The 17,494-nt window shown below is 37.7% G+C and overlaps 1 protein-coding gene across 3 annotated transcripts in view; it reads left to right on the plus strand.

Annotated features, from left to right (window-relative positions):
• The window catches only part of LOC111338023 (uncharacterized), a 52,315-nt gene extending 40,321 nt beyond the window's left edge, over positions 1–11,994 (plus strand). The window contains exons 5-8 of one of the 3 annotated variants that reach the window (XM_088747515.1): positions 8,489–8,563; positions 10,038–10,124; positions 10,514–11,540; positions 11,811–11,994. In XM_088747515.1, the coding sequence (XP_088603641.1) occupies positions 8,489–8,563; positions 10,038–10,124; positions 10,514–11,535 (1,184 nt within the window). In that variant the 3' untranslated portion in view covers positions 11,536–11,540; positions 11,811–11,994. The remainder of the gene's footprint in view (positions 1–8,488; positions 8,564–10,037; positions 10,125–10,513; positions 11,541–11,810) is intronic. The other 2 variants (XM_088747516.1, XM_088747517.1) reach the window with 2 other exon arrangements.
• Positions 11,995–17,494: the final 5,500 nt, after the last annotated feature.

The raw sequence follows: 17,494 nt of genomic DNA on the forward strand, positions 1-17,494 counted from the left end.
GGAGCCAAAAAATATCCCTCTTTGATGAAATATGGAGATAAGGAGCCAGCATTAATGATCGTCTGACGAGAGAAGAAAGACGGGTTTTAGAGGGAAGGGGTGGGTTACCAATTTCTCTAAGGTATATGGCTACGCTGGTGGCCTTTCGTGCGCGCAGCAAGTTCCGCTGTAACGCCCGGTCTGACATTCGTCTCTGAAAAGTGCATTCACCTAAAGAGAAGTAATTAAATGTTATATGCATCCAAGAATTCAGTCAGCTGCTTTAATCTTCGAATAGCCTGTAGGCGTGAGGTTTTTTTCTTTGCATTTCTTAAGTCGTGTCGTGTCGCCTCTCTCGCGCGCCGCATGACTTCGCCCGCTCAAATGAAAACACAATAAGTTGACTCCTTGGTGACTCTAATAAGTTGGCAGTTGTCTTGCAGGATAATTTTCAAAGGAATATTTTTTGAATTATCATTCATTCCCGTAAAGAAGGTCAAACTTAAAGTGGTTTCTGTGAATGTGTGGACTGACTTTTCAAATTGAACCCTTTAACTCTCAGAAGTGATCAACATGTAACTTCTCCCTATAATGTCCTTCCATTCTCCAGCAAACAGGTGATCAGAGTACTCAAGCTTATCAGCTAGAAATTGTTATCTTGATTTAGCTCCAAATTCTCGTAACTTATTTGCAAGGAAATGTGTAGCAGCTAGAGAGGAGAATTAACAATCAGGCCCCGGTTATTCGAAGGTTGGATAGCGCCATCCACTGGATAAAACTTTATCCGGTGGAGAACGCGATACGTTTTCCTATCACTTATCCGTGGGATAGCGATTTACCCGTGGGATAATGTTATCCACCCTTTGAACAACCGGGAACAGATCTTGGCAGTTGAAGGGTTAACTAGGCTACTCGAAAGTTATTCAGGCTAAGGAGAGCAAAACTGCAAAAACGCTAAGTTAATATTTCGTTTCAAAAATAGCAGTGATAATCTACAAAAAATTACTGAGGCCCGCTTCCTCTGATAGAACGCTTAACCTTACAGATTGGCATAATCCTAATAAAATTGTGTAGACCTGATAGTGTCCTTTTTTGCCAAGCACATGAATTTAAGGTAAATATGTTCTGGTTGGAAAGGAAAGCTTTATTCCTCTCCTCTCTCGATTCCCTTTTGACTGAACCCGGAACTATCACAGTGGCGGATCTAGAGAAAGTATCGGGGGGGGGGGGCACACAAACAGAAACGCCCCCTCCCCTTAGCTCAAGGATCGCTATCCGTTGAGTCAGTAGAGATGGCGACAGGAAAAAATCTTGCGTTAAAAATTTATAGTTTTTCATGTAATATATCAAAAACGAATGTGAGTGTTTCACCAGGGGTTTCAAACACCGAGAAACAGATGGAACCACGTGGCTGCAGGCCGCGTGATTTTATTCTTTGAAGCATTACGTTGACCTGTATGCATGATTCATTGTTTGGTTTAGTTGGTGTGACCATTAGCGAAGACGTAGTGGCAAGATTTAGGGAGCCAAAAACGGTTTACGAAGAACGTGCATTAGTCGAAAAGGTATTCGTTCGTTTACTAAATGTAAAAACAAATAAGCGGTAACAATATTTGGCGAATGCAAATCTCTCAGTGGGTTATAGCTCCTGCGATCGATGCAGAAGCACTTTTTAGCTAAAAACACCAGCTCTATGGTGTTTTTAGCTACTTAGTTATTTCAGGGAGCTGGTAACCCTTAAACAAGTTGATCAAATCAGTTTTTTACAAATGACTGTAATTGTTTAATCATGGGGTAATAAAGTTGTTGTTTTTTTTAAAGACTATGATAAACTCAAGGAAATTAGGGGAAAGAAATCCACTGAAGACCATTCATGAAACAATAACCTGGTTATTTTTGGAATTGTTGTTAGCGATCTATTAATTATTGAAAGTGCTTATTAAAATGTAAGTGTTTTTTAAACTAATACCAAAATCATGTTTCATCTCTGATCAAAACCCTTAGGATTTTCATCTGGTGTTCATTTGATATCAACATTCATGCATGTGACCCAAAAGTGCCTCATTTATCGGCATTTGCCGATAAATTATTAGTGAGTTTGTGAAGTTATAACAGTTGACGATGTTTTATGAAGGACTGTCTTTTTAATTCCATTATCAGGTTCCATTCCATAAACTGCCAGCTCGGTAAGAGAAAAACAACAGCGATGAAATGCAAAGAACACATTGACAATAAAAAAAAATAGTTTAATAAATCTAATATGTGATATTAATATTCTGTTCTTACTCCTGAGTCATTTAAAAGGGTAATGATTTTATGTCACATATCATCAACAACAAAGTCTTGGTTCAGTAAACCGTAACACTATCTACGATCTTCGAAAAAACAAAAGGCTTTTTAAGCAATTAAATTTAAAGAAACGTGAATATACAATATACGTCACAAAATTTTCTCCTTATTCCGGAAATTGCAGGCTTTTGTGGTATCCAAAGGCAGTCGAATCCTTTTACTATGCCCCTAGTATTAAAGAAAAATCGTTTTATTATTCCACTATTATACGCCATTTTACCATATTATGCCAACAGAACGAAGAAAATACGGGTCACCATGACGCTGTAGGAAAGGGCTAGAAATAAGAAAGAAAATAGAAGAAAAAGATGGCTGCAATGAGCGATGAAAACTTTGATTTTTTTTTTAGGTTTGTTTTTGGTTAAAGGGAATTTTTTAAAGCGCATCGGAATGTTCTGATTTCGTCTGTCGCTTTCGTTAGACTTATTTTGAAAACTAGACGCCAAAATATTCGAAAATGAAATAATACTTGAATAATGAATCCCTTATTTTGATAGTTACATAATACGAGCGGACAATTTCCTCATTTCTTGTATTTCGCCTTCCAAAGAACTAAGCATTTCACAAAATACCCGTGCATATTGTTATTACATCGAATAAGTTGGATTTTATTTTTCAGCGAAACAAAGCCGACCAGAGCCAGCTGCTTAAGTGAGCTGTCACGTATTTGAGCAAACTCTTTGTTTGTCGACGACCGTTGAAACCATCGAGAGGTTGACTGAATGGAACGACACCAAGCACAGTTCCTGCTGCTGCTGCTGTCTCCTGCACAGCACCTTTAAACTGTGAACTATCAGGGGAAGGTTTGCGAGATTTAAAGTACAGCCATGATACTGAGCCAATAAGAGACAATAATGCAGTTTTCAGACAATCATCAGCAGTTTATCGGCCATAAAATGACTTTCCAGCTGATGCCGGATCAGTCGCAGCTAAACAGAGACTAAGAAAGCCAGCTGAACATATGCATAAACGCTGAAGGAAAAGAGTACTCTTACAATGATCTACATTACACATGTTTTAGATGGCAACGGATAGCGCAACCATGAACAAGTAAAATGGACAAGCCCCAGTTGGGTTTATTATAGTGCCAATTGTAACACAGTTAAAAATGGTATTACACCAAGTTTATGCTCATCATAGAGTAGTACTGGACTAAGTAACATGTCACATATGATGTAACACCTTAAAATTGCTTTTAATTAATGATTGCGTCCTGCGGCCTCGATGTCTGAAAAGTGTCCTTCTGTGATGCATTGCGCAGAATTCAATCGGGCGTCTCGTAAGCTTGGATTTACAGCAATATCTTAAAGCTACAGAATAATTCCACAGTAAGCAATTTATCTATAGTTAGGGATAAATAAATTGACAACTTTTAAACAATGATAAAAATTTATAAAAACTAGATTGTTATCAGATTCTATTGCGTGAAAGAAGAATGCTAAAATTTACTGCGCTCTAATTGTGGCCTCGTAGGTCAGTTGGTCGAAGCGCCTAAATAATATCTGTGAGGCACGGAATCGAATTCAGTAGAAGCCTGAGATGGCAGTGCATCTGCAAAGAACATTTTGTTACCTTATTAATTAATATTGATAAATTGAATAAGGAAACGTTTTAGTTTGAAAGGTAGGTCGAACTTAGGAATTCAAAGTGCACTTGAAAGTTCGTCTGGAATAATTTGACGGGGAATTGTATTTACAAAAGACAAACCTTAGCGTACCATATCCAATTGGCCTTTAAAATAAAGAAGGAGAAAGGTGGGTGAGAACTCCAAGGAAGGAAAGAGAGAGCATTGTGATCTTTTAGAAAATTAATGTAATTGACACTGCACGAAAACATTAGGCCAGAACTCGAAAAACCGCGATAAAAATTTGATGGAAACCCAAAACCACGTTCCATACCATCCTGATGGCCCGTCTTTCGTTGTAATATGACTTGCTTCTATCCACTGGGGTATTGATGCGAGTTCGTCTCTCTAGAGAGATTCTAAAGGAGAGATGTTTGGCAGAAACGTTACTTCCCTTCTTCCGTTGCAGGCTGGTTGCAAGCCATATTTACCACCGACTCAAACATATTTCATATCCTCTAATACAAAATTAATAATTTGTATTGTATCATCGAAGGGTGCCGATGATTTTCGTGAAAAATGTTTACTCTACAGTGTACATCTCTATGTCGGATATTGCATGGTTTGTTTATAGGCGATTTTTTGTTTGACTGGGATGTTTCGGTAAAAAATCGACTTCTTTCAGACAAAGAAAAATCTCAAGCAATTTGCAATACTTATACCAATGTCATCTAATTTAGAACTCTCTTTCTGCATCTCTCGCTCGCTCATCAAATCTCTTAGCTTCAAGACGAAGATGATAGCGTTTATTTTTAGAAAAATTACGGAACTGGCCCAGCCGCACATTCGCAGTCCTTTGGTTTTTGTAAATATCTGTCTATAAGCGAAGTGGCCTCCCGCAGGTGGCTTAATAACTTTTTTTCGTCCAATTATTATGATGTTGTAAATTCATTTATCGCCATTGTTAAAAAAGAGGCAGATAAATGATGACAACGATGACGAATGCGTTTATTGTTCGATATCATTTGATCTACGATACCTTCGCACGAAATCCCTTTAGTGTGTTTAAATTCTGCGGGATTAAGATCGATATGCTCGCGTTCGATTACGCATTTAAATATTCCACTCGCTGGAAACAACTAATTCGTAGCTGCTCGTGCAGTCAGGTAATTTTAATTTAGGCTGCGTTAATTCACGCGACTTCTTTCTTAAACGATTTTAACTTTTATTCGACTGAGCTAATTTGTTTAAGGCATTGAGATTCTGTACCTCTGAAAGTTATTGTCAATTGTGGCGAGCGACCACGACTGATCTTAAAATTTCCAATCGATACACAAACTTTTTGATCCATGATTTCTCGCAATTCCTTCCTTGTTATAGCTGAGAAAAGTCGGCTGAAATGGTCACTTGCATTCAAACTGTTAGGAGACTTAAATTTGTGCCTAGATATGACATATGAACCCAAGTGGCCAAAACGAATCTTGTTACCGTTACCTTCAAAGCGTAAAAGTAATTGATTCAGCGCTTTTCCGAACTGGACTCCAGTGCTCTTCTCTTTAACGGAAAACCAACGAAGACGAGGACTAGGGTTGAGTTACCTCAGCTGCCAACCACTTATACCCAGTCCTTTAAAACCTATAAATTATTCAGACTTCGGCATCTCATAGCGTAACTACGTCAAACACGATTGAGATTCTTATACTGGAGACTTTTCATCAGTTTAGAGATTATCTAGAGAAAAATGTCAAAAAAACCTGGAAAACTTGAGGAAGCATTACATAAATTTATGGGAAAGAGGAAGACCATAAACGAAGGTGAGAACCATGTTTGACTCTTAAAGATTTTGAGATACTCGATGAATGGATAGAAAGGAAAGCAACAGCCCATGACACGTCAAAAACCAACTCAGAAACTGAAATGGTTACTTTTTCACTTGCATACTATTTTCCGATAAATATCCCAGTCTTTTTTATCTGGGCTTTTAAACTCAAAATTGTGATGAATTTTCATTTGCATAAGATGTCGAAGTGTTTTTTTACTACCCTGGAAGAATGATCCACTCTAATAACGACCAGAATTCTTGCTCAGATCCATCAACAGAAAACTCAAAGCTACTGCTTAGTAATTCAAGATCTTGAAATAGATGATCACAAGATTCTGAGATACTCGATCAAGGGATAGAAGGGAAGCAATGCAATAACCCACACTACGTCAAAAACCAATTCGGAAACTGAAGTGGTTACCTTTTCACATACCTACTATTTTCAGATAAAAATTTCAGTCTTTTACGGCTCAAAATTGTAAGGAATTTTTATTCGCAAAAAATGCCAAAGTGTTTATTGCCGCCCTTTAAGAATGATCGACTCTAATAACGACTGGAATTCTTGCTTAGCACCAGGGTCACAGTCTGTTTCATGGAATAAATCGAATACAGCCTTCGTGCTCTAACTTAAGACGTAATGACAATGGTCCCTTGCTTGAAAGCAATTGTGAAAACAAAGAAAACAATCAGATACAATGAAATATATGAAGTTCATATATTTTGAACTGCGGTATTAGATACGTATGATGCACTGCGAGTCGTCAGTTTTTATATCATTACATATCGCTAAGATTAGTAACCGGCAAATTTTTATAGAGGGAAGTGAAGCGTTGTTTTCGTGACTGGTCATTTGTATACTCTCTGTTGGTTTCACCTCTCATCTGTTTGGTGACTGCGCAGACATTAATTTGTGAAAATCATTGTGTGTACACCCCTGAATGTTAAAAATAAAAAATTATGTGAAGTCAAAGGAACAGTTTTGGTCTAAGCCTACATTTTGAAAATATTACTCATATCGGTTTAAAAAGGTGAAGAGTTCATAACACATACAAAAGCCTTTTTTTTAATATACGATGGCATAATTGAAATTCTATTTGAGAACAATTGTGGCTGCTGTTTTGAAAACAGAATTCAGTCATGGCTACTTAGTTAAAAACAAAATGTGGGAAGGAACAGACAAGGAATATTCCGAAATTGTGCAAATGATCGCGAAAGTGATTGTTAAAAGGCGATTGCGTGATACTCAATAAGTTGTAAGATGACATATGTTATCATGTCTTTACCCAATCTGCAGTCTGCAGTCTGCATTTTGTACCTAGTGTGCATTTCACACTCAGTTTGCAGTCTGTATTTTGTACTTACTGATAGCTAAAATGTGAACTCTGACCACTCACCCAACATCACCCCAGCAGTTCAAAGTAATACTAAGTAGTTTCAACTGTATCCGGGAGTCACCCCTAGGAATTTAATTATCTTCAAAACTCATTCAAATGCAATGTACCCACAACTTATTCACAGTTTCCTTTGAGTTATTTGTGTTTGTGGAAACCTCTTTTTTTCTGGCTGTAGTATTAGCTTATCTGATATTTCTCTCCCCTGTCCATAGACTATGTTCCACACAGCAGCTTAGAAGTTGGAAAAACAGAAAGAAATGAACAGAGGGAGTCTACACCAGGTGGATGTATGTAACTGTTACATGATTGTAGGTTACACTCTAAATTTGTTTCATTGCTGAAAAATAGGGTTTTAAATGGCAGAGATTGTGTAGCATACTTAGTATCCTCTGATTGTAGGTGAGATACATGTAATTTAAGTCTTAAAAGCAAGGGTTGTATCATCTCTTAATTAATCCATTAATTAGGATGCAGAATTCTTTGAGTTGAAAACAGAAATCTCTTCATGCAGTCCAAGAGTTGTTGGTTGATTGAATGTTTGAGGGCTTAGGTGAACAATTTTTTTAAGCTTGACTAGATAGCTGTCAGTTGCCTTGTAATGAGTTCAGAGTATTTTGAACAGGAACTTGAATTGATAATTGAATTTGATTTGTGTTTCATTTTCTTCAAACAAAATACAGCACAGCAAAACTCAATAAAAATAGAAGAGACAAAGAGAAGAAGTGGATTTTTACAATCCATTATTGGAAAATTTCAACGAACAAAGGGAACAAAGTTGCAAGAAAGGCAGGAAGAAAGTGAGAGTGGTTATAGTAATATTCACTTGTTAGCAGTAGAATTGAAATAATTAATTTTAGTTATGTTCAGTGTAGTATCTGTGATGTAATTGTGTATGGTCAAAAGGAATTAGGGAAATTAAAAGCACGTGGTCGAGTGTAGAGTTGAATCTGTTTTGCATGCATGTAATTTGGTTAAATCTGAAATTATGTTTCAGAGACCGTGAAACACCACATTCAGTATTTCTTTGGAATCTCATTATGAAAGAAATGCAACTAATTAGAATTTTGTCAAAATAAACGTCAATTGTAAAACAGTAACTGTACAGCCAGAGAACATAGAATTGATAGCATAGTTGTATCAGTAGCTTGCAAATAAGGTGCCTACCAGCAGGGGACTGCATTAAGATAGGAAAGTGTTAAGGTTTGCCCAATACTCCAAAACCATGTTGATTGGTCTAATCAAAGAAGTTTTTTAATCATTCTAATGGTAGAATTTTTTTTTGATAACACTTTGAAAACAATTGCCATATAATTGCTTTTTCAAATTATTATTTGACAATTGATGATTAGTTTGTTGTTAAATTCATTTCTTTATATCCAGATAAAGTTGCATGCAGGTCAAAAGAAATAGAAGAAACACACAGAAAGGAGAGTTTGACAGTTTTGACAGCAACAGGTAAATTTTGTACAAATTCTTGAGCAATAAGTAACATTTGCTGAGAAGGATACATTGGTCTGAGAAAAATCATGAGAGGAAACTATTCACAGAAGTTTTTGCTACAAAAATATCAATTCTGATGATTATGGAAGTAATTATAGTGAAAAGTACAGGTACAGTGCAGATGTGACAATTAAAGTTTTGCTCATCTACTGAAACATAATGAGATGCAGTAGCTAGAATAACCACCAGAGTTTGCACCTGGTGGGTGAATTTACATATAAAATGCATGTCATACCTTAATTTAGTTCATTGCTGAAAAATAAGGGTATTGGAGATTTTATTTAATTTAATTTACTCCATTTTAAACTTCATTTACTCAACTAAATCAGTCTAGGTTAATATTCTCTTGATAAACAACCTCCTCAATTAAGCAACCTGATCCTTCCAATAAGTGCCGCTCTTCATGTTAAAATTCTAAAAAATTGCCTTGATGCCTATGTTAGGAAATAGAAAAGACCTTTGTGTAATTACAGATTGAGATGAAGCTATGTTGTATAAGATTAAGTAGAATTTCTGTTACTGTTTCTGCTTTACTTTCAACTTATAACAAAGAAATGTATGGAAATACCTGAGTGTAGAAATTTACTACCCCACAACACTGATTAATCATAACTGTTACAATTTCCTCAAATGTGATTGGTGCATTAGCTGCTTTATTTTTCACTAATCATTCTGAAGAGTTGTAATCAAACAGTTAAAGCAGCCAAACATAGTAAGTCCACTCACCTAAATCCACCAATCACAGAAATGATCAAAGTAACCACAGCAACAACCACTAATATCCTAAAAAAACTGGGGAACTTACCAAATGGAGGGATTTTTCACTTAAGACAAGTCATTGTCTCAACCTAAGATATTTTCCCTAAATGTATTTCTTTTTTGTTTTGAAGTTGTAATTAATGGTTATGATTAATTGCTAACAGGACTTTGTGGCATCCAATTCAGTCTGTATTCATGCTCTTGATTGACAGATCAGACTCTCACTTCAGTGGTCGTCCTATTTTGTTAATAGCTCATAAAAATTAGAGATAGGATTTGACTCCACTCAGTCTGATTACAATTATTAACCAAAGCACAATTTGAGTGACCTTCTAGTAAGAATAGATTGAGCGTGTTTAAACCTTGAAGCACTGAAGAAGGACTTGAGTTTGTTCTCAAACATAGAACATTATTCATAAACAAAGCATATAATTGTTTTTTATGTATGCTTATGGATCATTCAACACTTAAACAGTCAAACAATGTTTGTCTGTCTCCTTTTTTCCATAACACTTGTCACTCTACTGACTTTTTCAGTGAAGCTGAGTTTAGAAAGCAAAGTATTCTCTCACTTATAAAACCTAGCACTAATATAGTTAACATGTTTAACGTTTAAATCTTGCCTGTGGCTACGTGATTTAATCTCTTCATTCGTATTTTTTCATATCAGATTCAGGTACTGCTACTACTGATTCAACAGAAAAAACACAGAGAAATAAGAAAGAAGTTTTCACAGCAACAGGTACAGCTATACAAGGTATACCATGAGCCTCAGTAATTTAGTTGCATTTATATTCCAATATTGCTTTGCTTTCAACCCTTAAAGTTTATCAACGTGTAATTTCTCCCATCGTCTTAATCAGTAGAGCCTTAGAATAAGGCTCTACTGATTAGTTATTTTATTTTCCTCGCTCATTTGTGGGAGCGAGGATAACAAAGAACTGTGTAGTGTTAACTTGTAAAACTCCTGCAAGAAGTCTACGACAGTTAGACGAAACACGTCTGAGGATAAAAAAGTTTTATAACAACTGCTCGCATTGTACTGCTCACTAGTTAAACTTTTTTCCAAAACTTGCTCTCCCACCTCGACCTCCTTCTTTGATAATGTGACCTGTCTTAATTTCTTTTCACGTTATCTGATTTTAGGATCTTCTGTTGACTCCAAAGACACAACAGGCAGAACGTCTCTAATGAATGCTTCTCTAAATGGCAGTGTCCGAGCGGTGAAGGGTCTCATTGAGAGAGGAGCAGATCCGTCCCTGATGGACAACGGAGGATGGAATGCGTTACATTTTGCCGCACAGGGTGGAGACACTGACGTCATTGATCTTATCTTTACTCACTTGCCGGACATTGAGTCCAAAACAGCCGAGGGTTACACGCCACTAATGGTGGCGGCTTTCATGGGCAAATTACACGCAGTGAAATGGTTTCTTGAGAAGGGGGCAAATGTAACCTGTGTTAATAACAGGAGGTGGAATATGTTACATTCTGCCGCAGAGGGTGGAGACACTGACGTCATTGATCTTATCTTTACTCACTTGCCGGACATTGAGTCCAAAACAGCCGAGGGTCTCACGCCACTAATGGTGGCGGCTTTCACGCGCAAATTACACGCAGTGAAATGGTTTCTTGAGAAGGGGGCAAATGTAACCTGTGTTGATAATAGGAGGTGGAATATGTTACATTTTGCCGCAAGTGGTGGAGACACTGACGTCATTGATCTTATCTTTACTCACTTGCCGGACATTGAGTCCAAAACAGCCCAGGGTTGCACGCCACTAATGGTGGCGGCTGCGAATGGCAAATTACACGCAGTGAAATGGTTTCTTGAGAAGGGGGCAAATGTAACCTGTGTTGATAACGATAGATGTAATATGTTACATTTTGCCGCAGAGGGTGGAGACACTGACGTCATTGATCTTATCTTTACTCACTTGCCGGACATTGAGTCGGAAACAGCCCAGGGTTCTACTCCTCTAATCATTGCTGTTCGTTCTGGCAAGCTGCAAGGTGTAAAGTATCTCCTTGAGAGGGGAGCTAATCCTTTAACTAAGGATAATGACGGCCGGGATTCTTTATACCATGCCTCATCACGTGACCCAGATGTTCTTGACTTCCTGCTGAGTTACGTAGCAAGCAGTGAGTCAGCAAGCGTCAATGATTAACTCAGGTTGGTGAGATAAGTTCTAAAGTTTATTTCATGTTCGCTTAATTCTTCAATGTCAAAATGTAAATCACTGGTTTGATCGCCCCATCAACTTCAAAGCTGACCCGAATGAGTCGTTTGTTGGGTAGTTAATATAGGGCTGCCTGTGGCACGCAGATGACTTTTACTAAGATATTCAACCTCGCACAATAATTGCAAATTATTGTGCAATTGGTTTCGAGAGACATTTGTTTGGCTAAACTACTCATTTGTTTTTGTTTTTGTTTTTTTAAGGCCTTAGTTCGCGAGGTGTTGTCAATAACCGATGTCCTAATATGGCTTGTACGATGGAGGAGAAGCTGTCAGCTGGTTGGAGATTGTTAAAAATAAACCCACACTGATAACAGCCAGAAGTGTATGTCTGTGTAACGTTGCCAGCGATTCAATTTTTTGTATTTAGACTTCTTAAAGTTCAGATGGTTTTGTACACATTTCATAAGTAAATGAGTTATTTTTTAATATATAACATTTTTTTTTACTTTCGACTACATTCATGTGAATAAAAGCTGTATAGGACACCTGTAAATAGAATACGTGAAGAAATTTCTGCATTCTAATTGGTTGAAATACAGTTTTCAGGAAACACCAATGCAGGGCAGAAAATAATTAACTCAGTGAAAAAGCAGTAAAAACTTGTTGATAACTAAAAAAAAAAAAAAAAAGGGATGCAGAAAGATTTACACTTTGATTAAACACGTTGTTTTGACCAAAACGGCGTGATGATATTTTGGTGTGAATGAATTTATTTTCACGTGGGTCACCCCTCTTTACTTCTACATTACTATGAAAAGCTGCCAAGTATAAAAGGTTTGATCAGGTTTAAAGGAAGTAAAAATGACTTGATTTTTCTCGTGCAATGTGGAATAAGTAGGCACTTTTGATTTTTCTACAAAGACCTCAAAATTGCATTCTTCCTATAGGCTGACGCAATTATGTTGGTTGTAAGAAAAATAAACGAGATAGTTTATATCAAATTTCATTCTGAATCGCGAGATTACCTCCACAAATAAGGAAATGATTATGTCACTGAGTGAGTCAATTTATAAGGAATTTTTAGGAAGCCTTTGTAAGTAAGGTCTCAGCATTAGTTAATCAATAAAATTTTATATTACAGCATGAAAGTCTTGTTTTTCAATGGGAACGACTTTAATGTTTCCATCGTCTGGAAAGGGAGTGAAAACATTTCCCCGTTTGATAAATATTGTTATTGATCGCCCGACGGGGGATACACACGGCTTTCAGGGGGAATGGAGGTTGATCCGTCATTGTTATCAGACTTTAATTAAGGGGGGGACTCCCAATACGTAGCGTCATTAGAATAAATAGAGCATAAGGAAGAGGGGGGTGGGGGAGAAATCAGGAGAATTTTTTTAAATTTTGGCTCAAACAAGATCCACCGATTCCACCCCCTCCCTGCAGGCGATGATTAGTAGCCAGTCCATAAGAGGAAAAAATATTGAACTGAGGAACAGCGCCCACTAGAAGGAGGATTAAATGAATTCAGAAGGCTATTTCCAAAGAGATTGATGTAAAAACGTAATCGCTTTCTTCCCCCCCACCCCCCCCCAATCTATCCCCATTTTCACAATAAGGGATAAGTGAGACCTTTGACGATTGTCGATAAAGTTTAGGGTTATTTTATTTTAGCAAACCGATCATAGTAAGCTCTGGTGATAGAGTTTTTAAATATTGCGTGGCTGGAGATTTAATGTGTGTTTAAAAAAGCGATAAGCGGCGCAGCGGCGTGTTAGATAAATCAATGTTTTCCAGTCCAAACCTCTTGCGTTGTAGCCGCCTCAAAGAGTGTACTAATCAAGACTCGTGTTTGGTTGGGAATTACATCGAAATTTTATCGTCTGGGAAGTTAGAGAAAAATATTTCTGCTCGCAGAAAATGTGGAGATAGCCAATGCACCAATAGAGTTTTCTTGGCTGGATGGTTTACCAGTTTCTCTAGGGATATGGCTAAGCTGCTTGCCCTTCGCGCACGCAGTGAGCTCCGCTATAACGTCTAGCCTCACATTCGTATCCTAAAAGTACACTCACCTAAATGGAAATGGTTAAATCTGTAATGCAGCCAAGAATTCAGATAACAGCCTTAATCGTAGAAAAGCCCATAGGTGTGAGGTTCGTTTTCTTTGCGTTTCTTAGGTCGTGTCTTATCGTGTCGCCTCTTTCGCTCGGTGCACGAGTTCGCTGACTTAAACTGGAAACGCGATAGGTTAACTTCTGTTTTGCAGAATAATTTTCAAAGGATTATTCTTCGAATTATCATTCGTTCTCGGAAAGAGGGTCAAACTTAAAGTGGTTTCTGTGAATGTATGGATTGACTTTTCATATTGAACCCTTTAACTCTCAGAAGTGATTAACATGTGACTTCTCCCTATAATATCCTTCTCCAGCAAACAGGTGATGAGAGTACTCAAGCTTATCAGCTAGAAATTGTTTACTTAATCTGGCTCCAAACTCTCGGAACTGACTTGCAAGGAAATGTGTAGCAGCTAGAGGGAAGAATTAACAATCAGGCCCCGGTTGTTTGAAGGTTGGATAGCGCTATCCACTCGATAAAACTTTATCCGGTGGATAACGCGATACGTTTTTCTGTCACTTATCCGTGGGATAGCGATTTATCCGTGGGATAGCGATTTATCCGTGGGATAGCGATTTATCCGTGGGATAGTCATTTATCCGTGGGAGAACAATTTATCCGTGGGATAGCAATTTATCCGTGGGATAGTGATTTATCCGTGGGATAGCGATTTATCCGTGGGATAGTGATTTATGCGTGGGATAGCGATTTATCCGTGGGATAGTGATTTATCCGTGGGATAGTGTTATCCACCCTTTGAACAGGCGGGCCCAGATCTTGGCAGTTGAAGGGTTAACTAGGCTACTCAAAAGTTATGCAGACAGGCTTAGGAGAGTAAAATTGCAAAAAACACCGAGTTAATTTTTGTTTCAAAATTTGCAGTGATAATCTACAAAAAATAACTGAACCCTGCTTGCTTCCTTTCATAGAACGCGTACTCTTACAAAGTGGCATGATCCTAATAAGATTGTGTAGACCTACCGGTGTTCTTTTTCTGCAGAAAGTTGCACTGCCAAGCACATATAACTTTTAGGTAAATATATTCTTGTTCGAAAGGAAAACTTTATCCTTTCTCCCCTTTCTTTTCCTTTTGGCAGGAACCCGAAGCTATCACAGTGGCGGATTTAACAGCTATGAAATGCAAAGAACACATTCATTTGGTAAACAACCAAAATAGTTAATAAATCGACACTGATAAAAAATTCTGTTGTTTTTCCTGGCTCATTTAAAAGGGTTATGATTGTAAGTCACACATCATCAATAACAAAAGTCTTCGTTTGAGAAACGTAACACATTTGAAGATCTTTGAAAAAATAGCCATGTAGGCAGTTGCATTTAAAGTATCGTGAATATACAGTGTAAGATATGGAGTCACAAAGGTTTTCTCCATATTCGGCACATTGTAAATCGCTCTTGTATCTAAACGCACTCGATTCTATTCGTTACGCTCGTATTATCATTCAACTGAAGAAATAACGTACGAATCGAGTACAAGTATCACGCGAGGTTTGTGCTCCGGAGAACTGTGACAAATATCGGCGAAATTCGCAGCACTGTATTACAATTTGGCGTTGTGGATAATAAATCTCGCAAAACTCGTAAAAATACTCAGCGATACTACGCAATATTTAATCCTTGGTCTACTTGGTGCAAGTGTTCAACGGGCGAGCGAGCGTTTGGTCAGTTTCCATGTAATTTGAAATGTTTAACCGTCGGCGCGTTCTTTTAAAACAGAGAAAATATGAAGAGAGGAGGGAAATATTACAGTGAAGGTGAAAGATAGGGAAGGAGAGGGAGGGGGGGGACGGGGTGGCTGGGGGAGGATTCGGTACCCTAAGAACATAACTTGCAATTCTTCTCGTCTTTGGTACTTCTTCTAAGTACGCCAATATAAAATGGTTTTGGACTAAGCAACATCTCACATGTGATGGAACACCATAAACGTGCCCATAAGTAATGACTGCGTTCTATGGCCTCAGTAGGGACCTTAAGATGGAGGACGGCGAGCGAGGACGCCAGCAAGGTTTGGAAGGTAAACACTAGATCGAGGGCCCGTCTCGCTCGATGCACAAAAAGATTAAGATCCTGTGGACGTGCCAACTATTTTCATTGCAGAATTTTGGTTTTTTTCTTTAGCATAAACCCCTTTCCCATCGCTGATAGGGAACTTTCCTTAGATGTCGAAATGATATTTATCTGAATATTAGGGCTTTCGAACATGACGAAAATCTCATGACAGCAAATTAAACCTGAAAAAATGCCCATTTTTCAACCATTTTTCAAGGCTAGGATTTAATTGAAAACTTAGGCAAACTATATATCCCTCGAAAGCTTATGACTTGAAGATCATGAAAAAATATATTTTACATTCCACATGTCAATTGTAATAGGATACCACTCGTTTTATTGTGCTACCTGCTGGGTTCTACTAAGGGTTACTTAAGAAAAGATAACTCCTTCTGGAATTAATTAAAAAAATGTTTTTAGTGTCAATTCAAAGAATACATGTTGCTTATTGTTATAAGTAGATGGATTTTTGATATGTTGAGAACATTTCAAATGGTGATCCATTAAATTTGACACAGGAAATCGAAGTAGTGTTTCATTTCAGAACTTTGAGTACATAAATCATGTGGAAAACTGCTCCGCTCATAACACAAAACTTATCAAGAGGAATAATTGCTGAAAATTTCAGATCATTCGGATAAATTGTTCTCAAGATATCTTTCTTGAAGACAAAATTATTGCGTAATGAGAAAATAGCCTTTACACTTACAAATAGCAATCACACTTAGTTTTTTAAATTATACAACCATTCTAGTGACCCAAGTGTCCACATTTTGTCTGCAGGAGTGTCTAAAAGTAATTTAAATGACTCCTGGTTCATATATTACTCCTTCTGCTTCTTGAAGGGCTTCCTACTGACGAGTCCTCAGAAGTTGCTCCCCTTGATGCTCTCTCTTTTCCTTCTACGTAGCCTGTAAATCAGACTTCATCAATTGCTTACTGTCTTTTGCATGTGCTGCCTCTCTGGTGCATACACCACCAAGGATAGATAGCATCTCCATAATTTTTAGCCTACTACTGTCTTCCATGCTACAGCATGGAAGACAACTCAGTCGTTGATGTCATATTATTTCCCTCACTGGGTCACACTACTGGATGTTGGAAGTGGACTGGATTCCTCAGAGGAATTGCACTGAAGGGAAAACTGTGACATCAGCCCTGCTCTAGCACTTTTATCCTCCTTAAGAGTTAAGTTGCCTAGAAAGACAAATCAAGTAAAAATTTTAAGATAAATCAGGCAATTTTATCATAAATAGAGTAAAGACCTCAAGTCAGAAATATACAATCTGTGATTTTTCACCTCATAATTTTTTGTTTACAGTGTATATGCACAAAACCTAAAAGTCCTTCTTGTACCTGATCCAAGATTTAATAGATAAATCAGTGAAATTCAGCAGGGAAAAACTGGAACCAAGGTTCGATATCGTATGGGAAATAAGTCATAATCGAGGACAGAGAACGACATAGACTTCAAAAAATTTCTCACCTACCTCACACACGTGCGCGTTTGAGACCTCCGTGGATAAAGTTTTCACGTCTGTTAATTTATATCCCTCGCTTTCATTGGTATCAGAGTATTGGTATCAGAAAAAAATGTCTTGTTGTGAAATAAAATGGGCTTACCTTATTGCCTTTTTGTTTTCTTTGTTGATTCCGAGCGTCTCAGGCCATTTTGAAGCGTTTTCGGCGAGTTAGCGCTATGTGGGAGCAGTTGAACACCAACACAGCGCTAACTCACCGAAAACGCTTCAAAATGGCCTGAG

Source organism: Stylophora pistillata, chromosome 2 (assembly GCF_964205215.1).
Source record: "Stylophora pistillata chromosome 2, jaStyPist1.2, whole genome shotgun sequence".
Lineage (NCBI taxonomy): Eukaryota > Metazoa > Cnidaria > Anthozoa > Scleractinia > Pocilloporidae > Stylophora > Stylophora pistillata.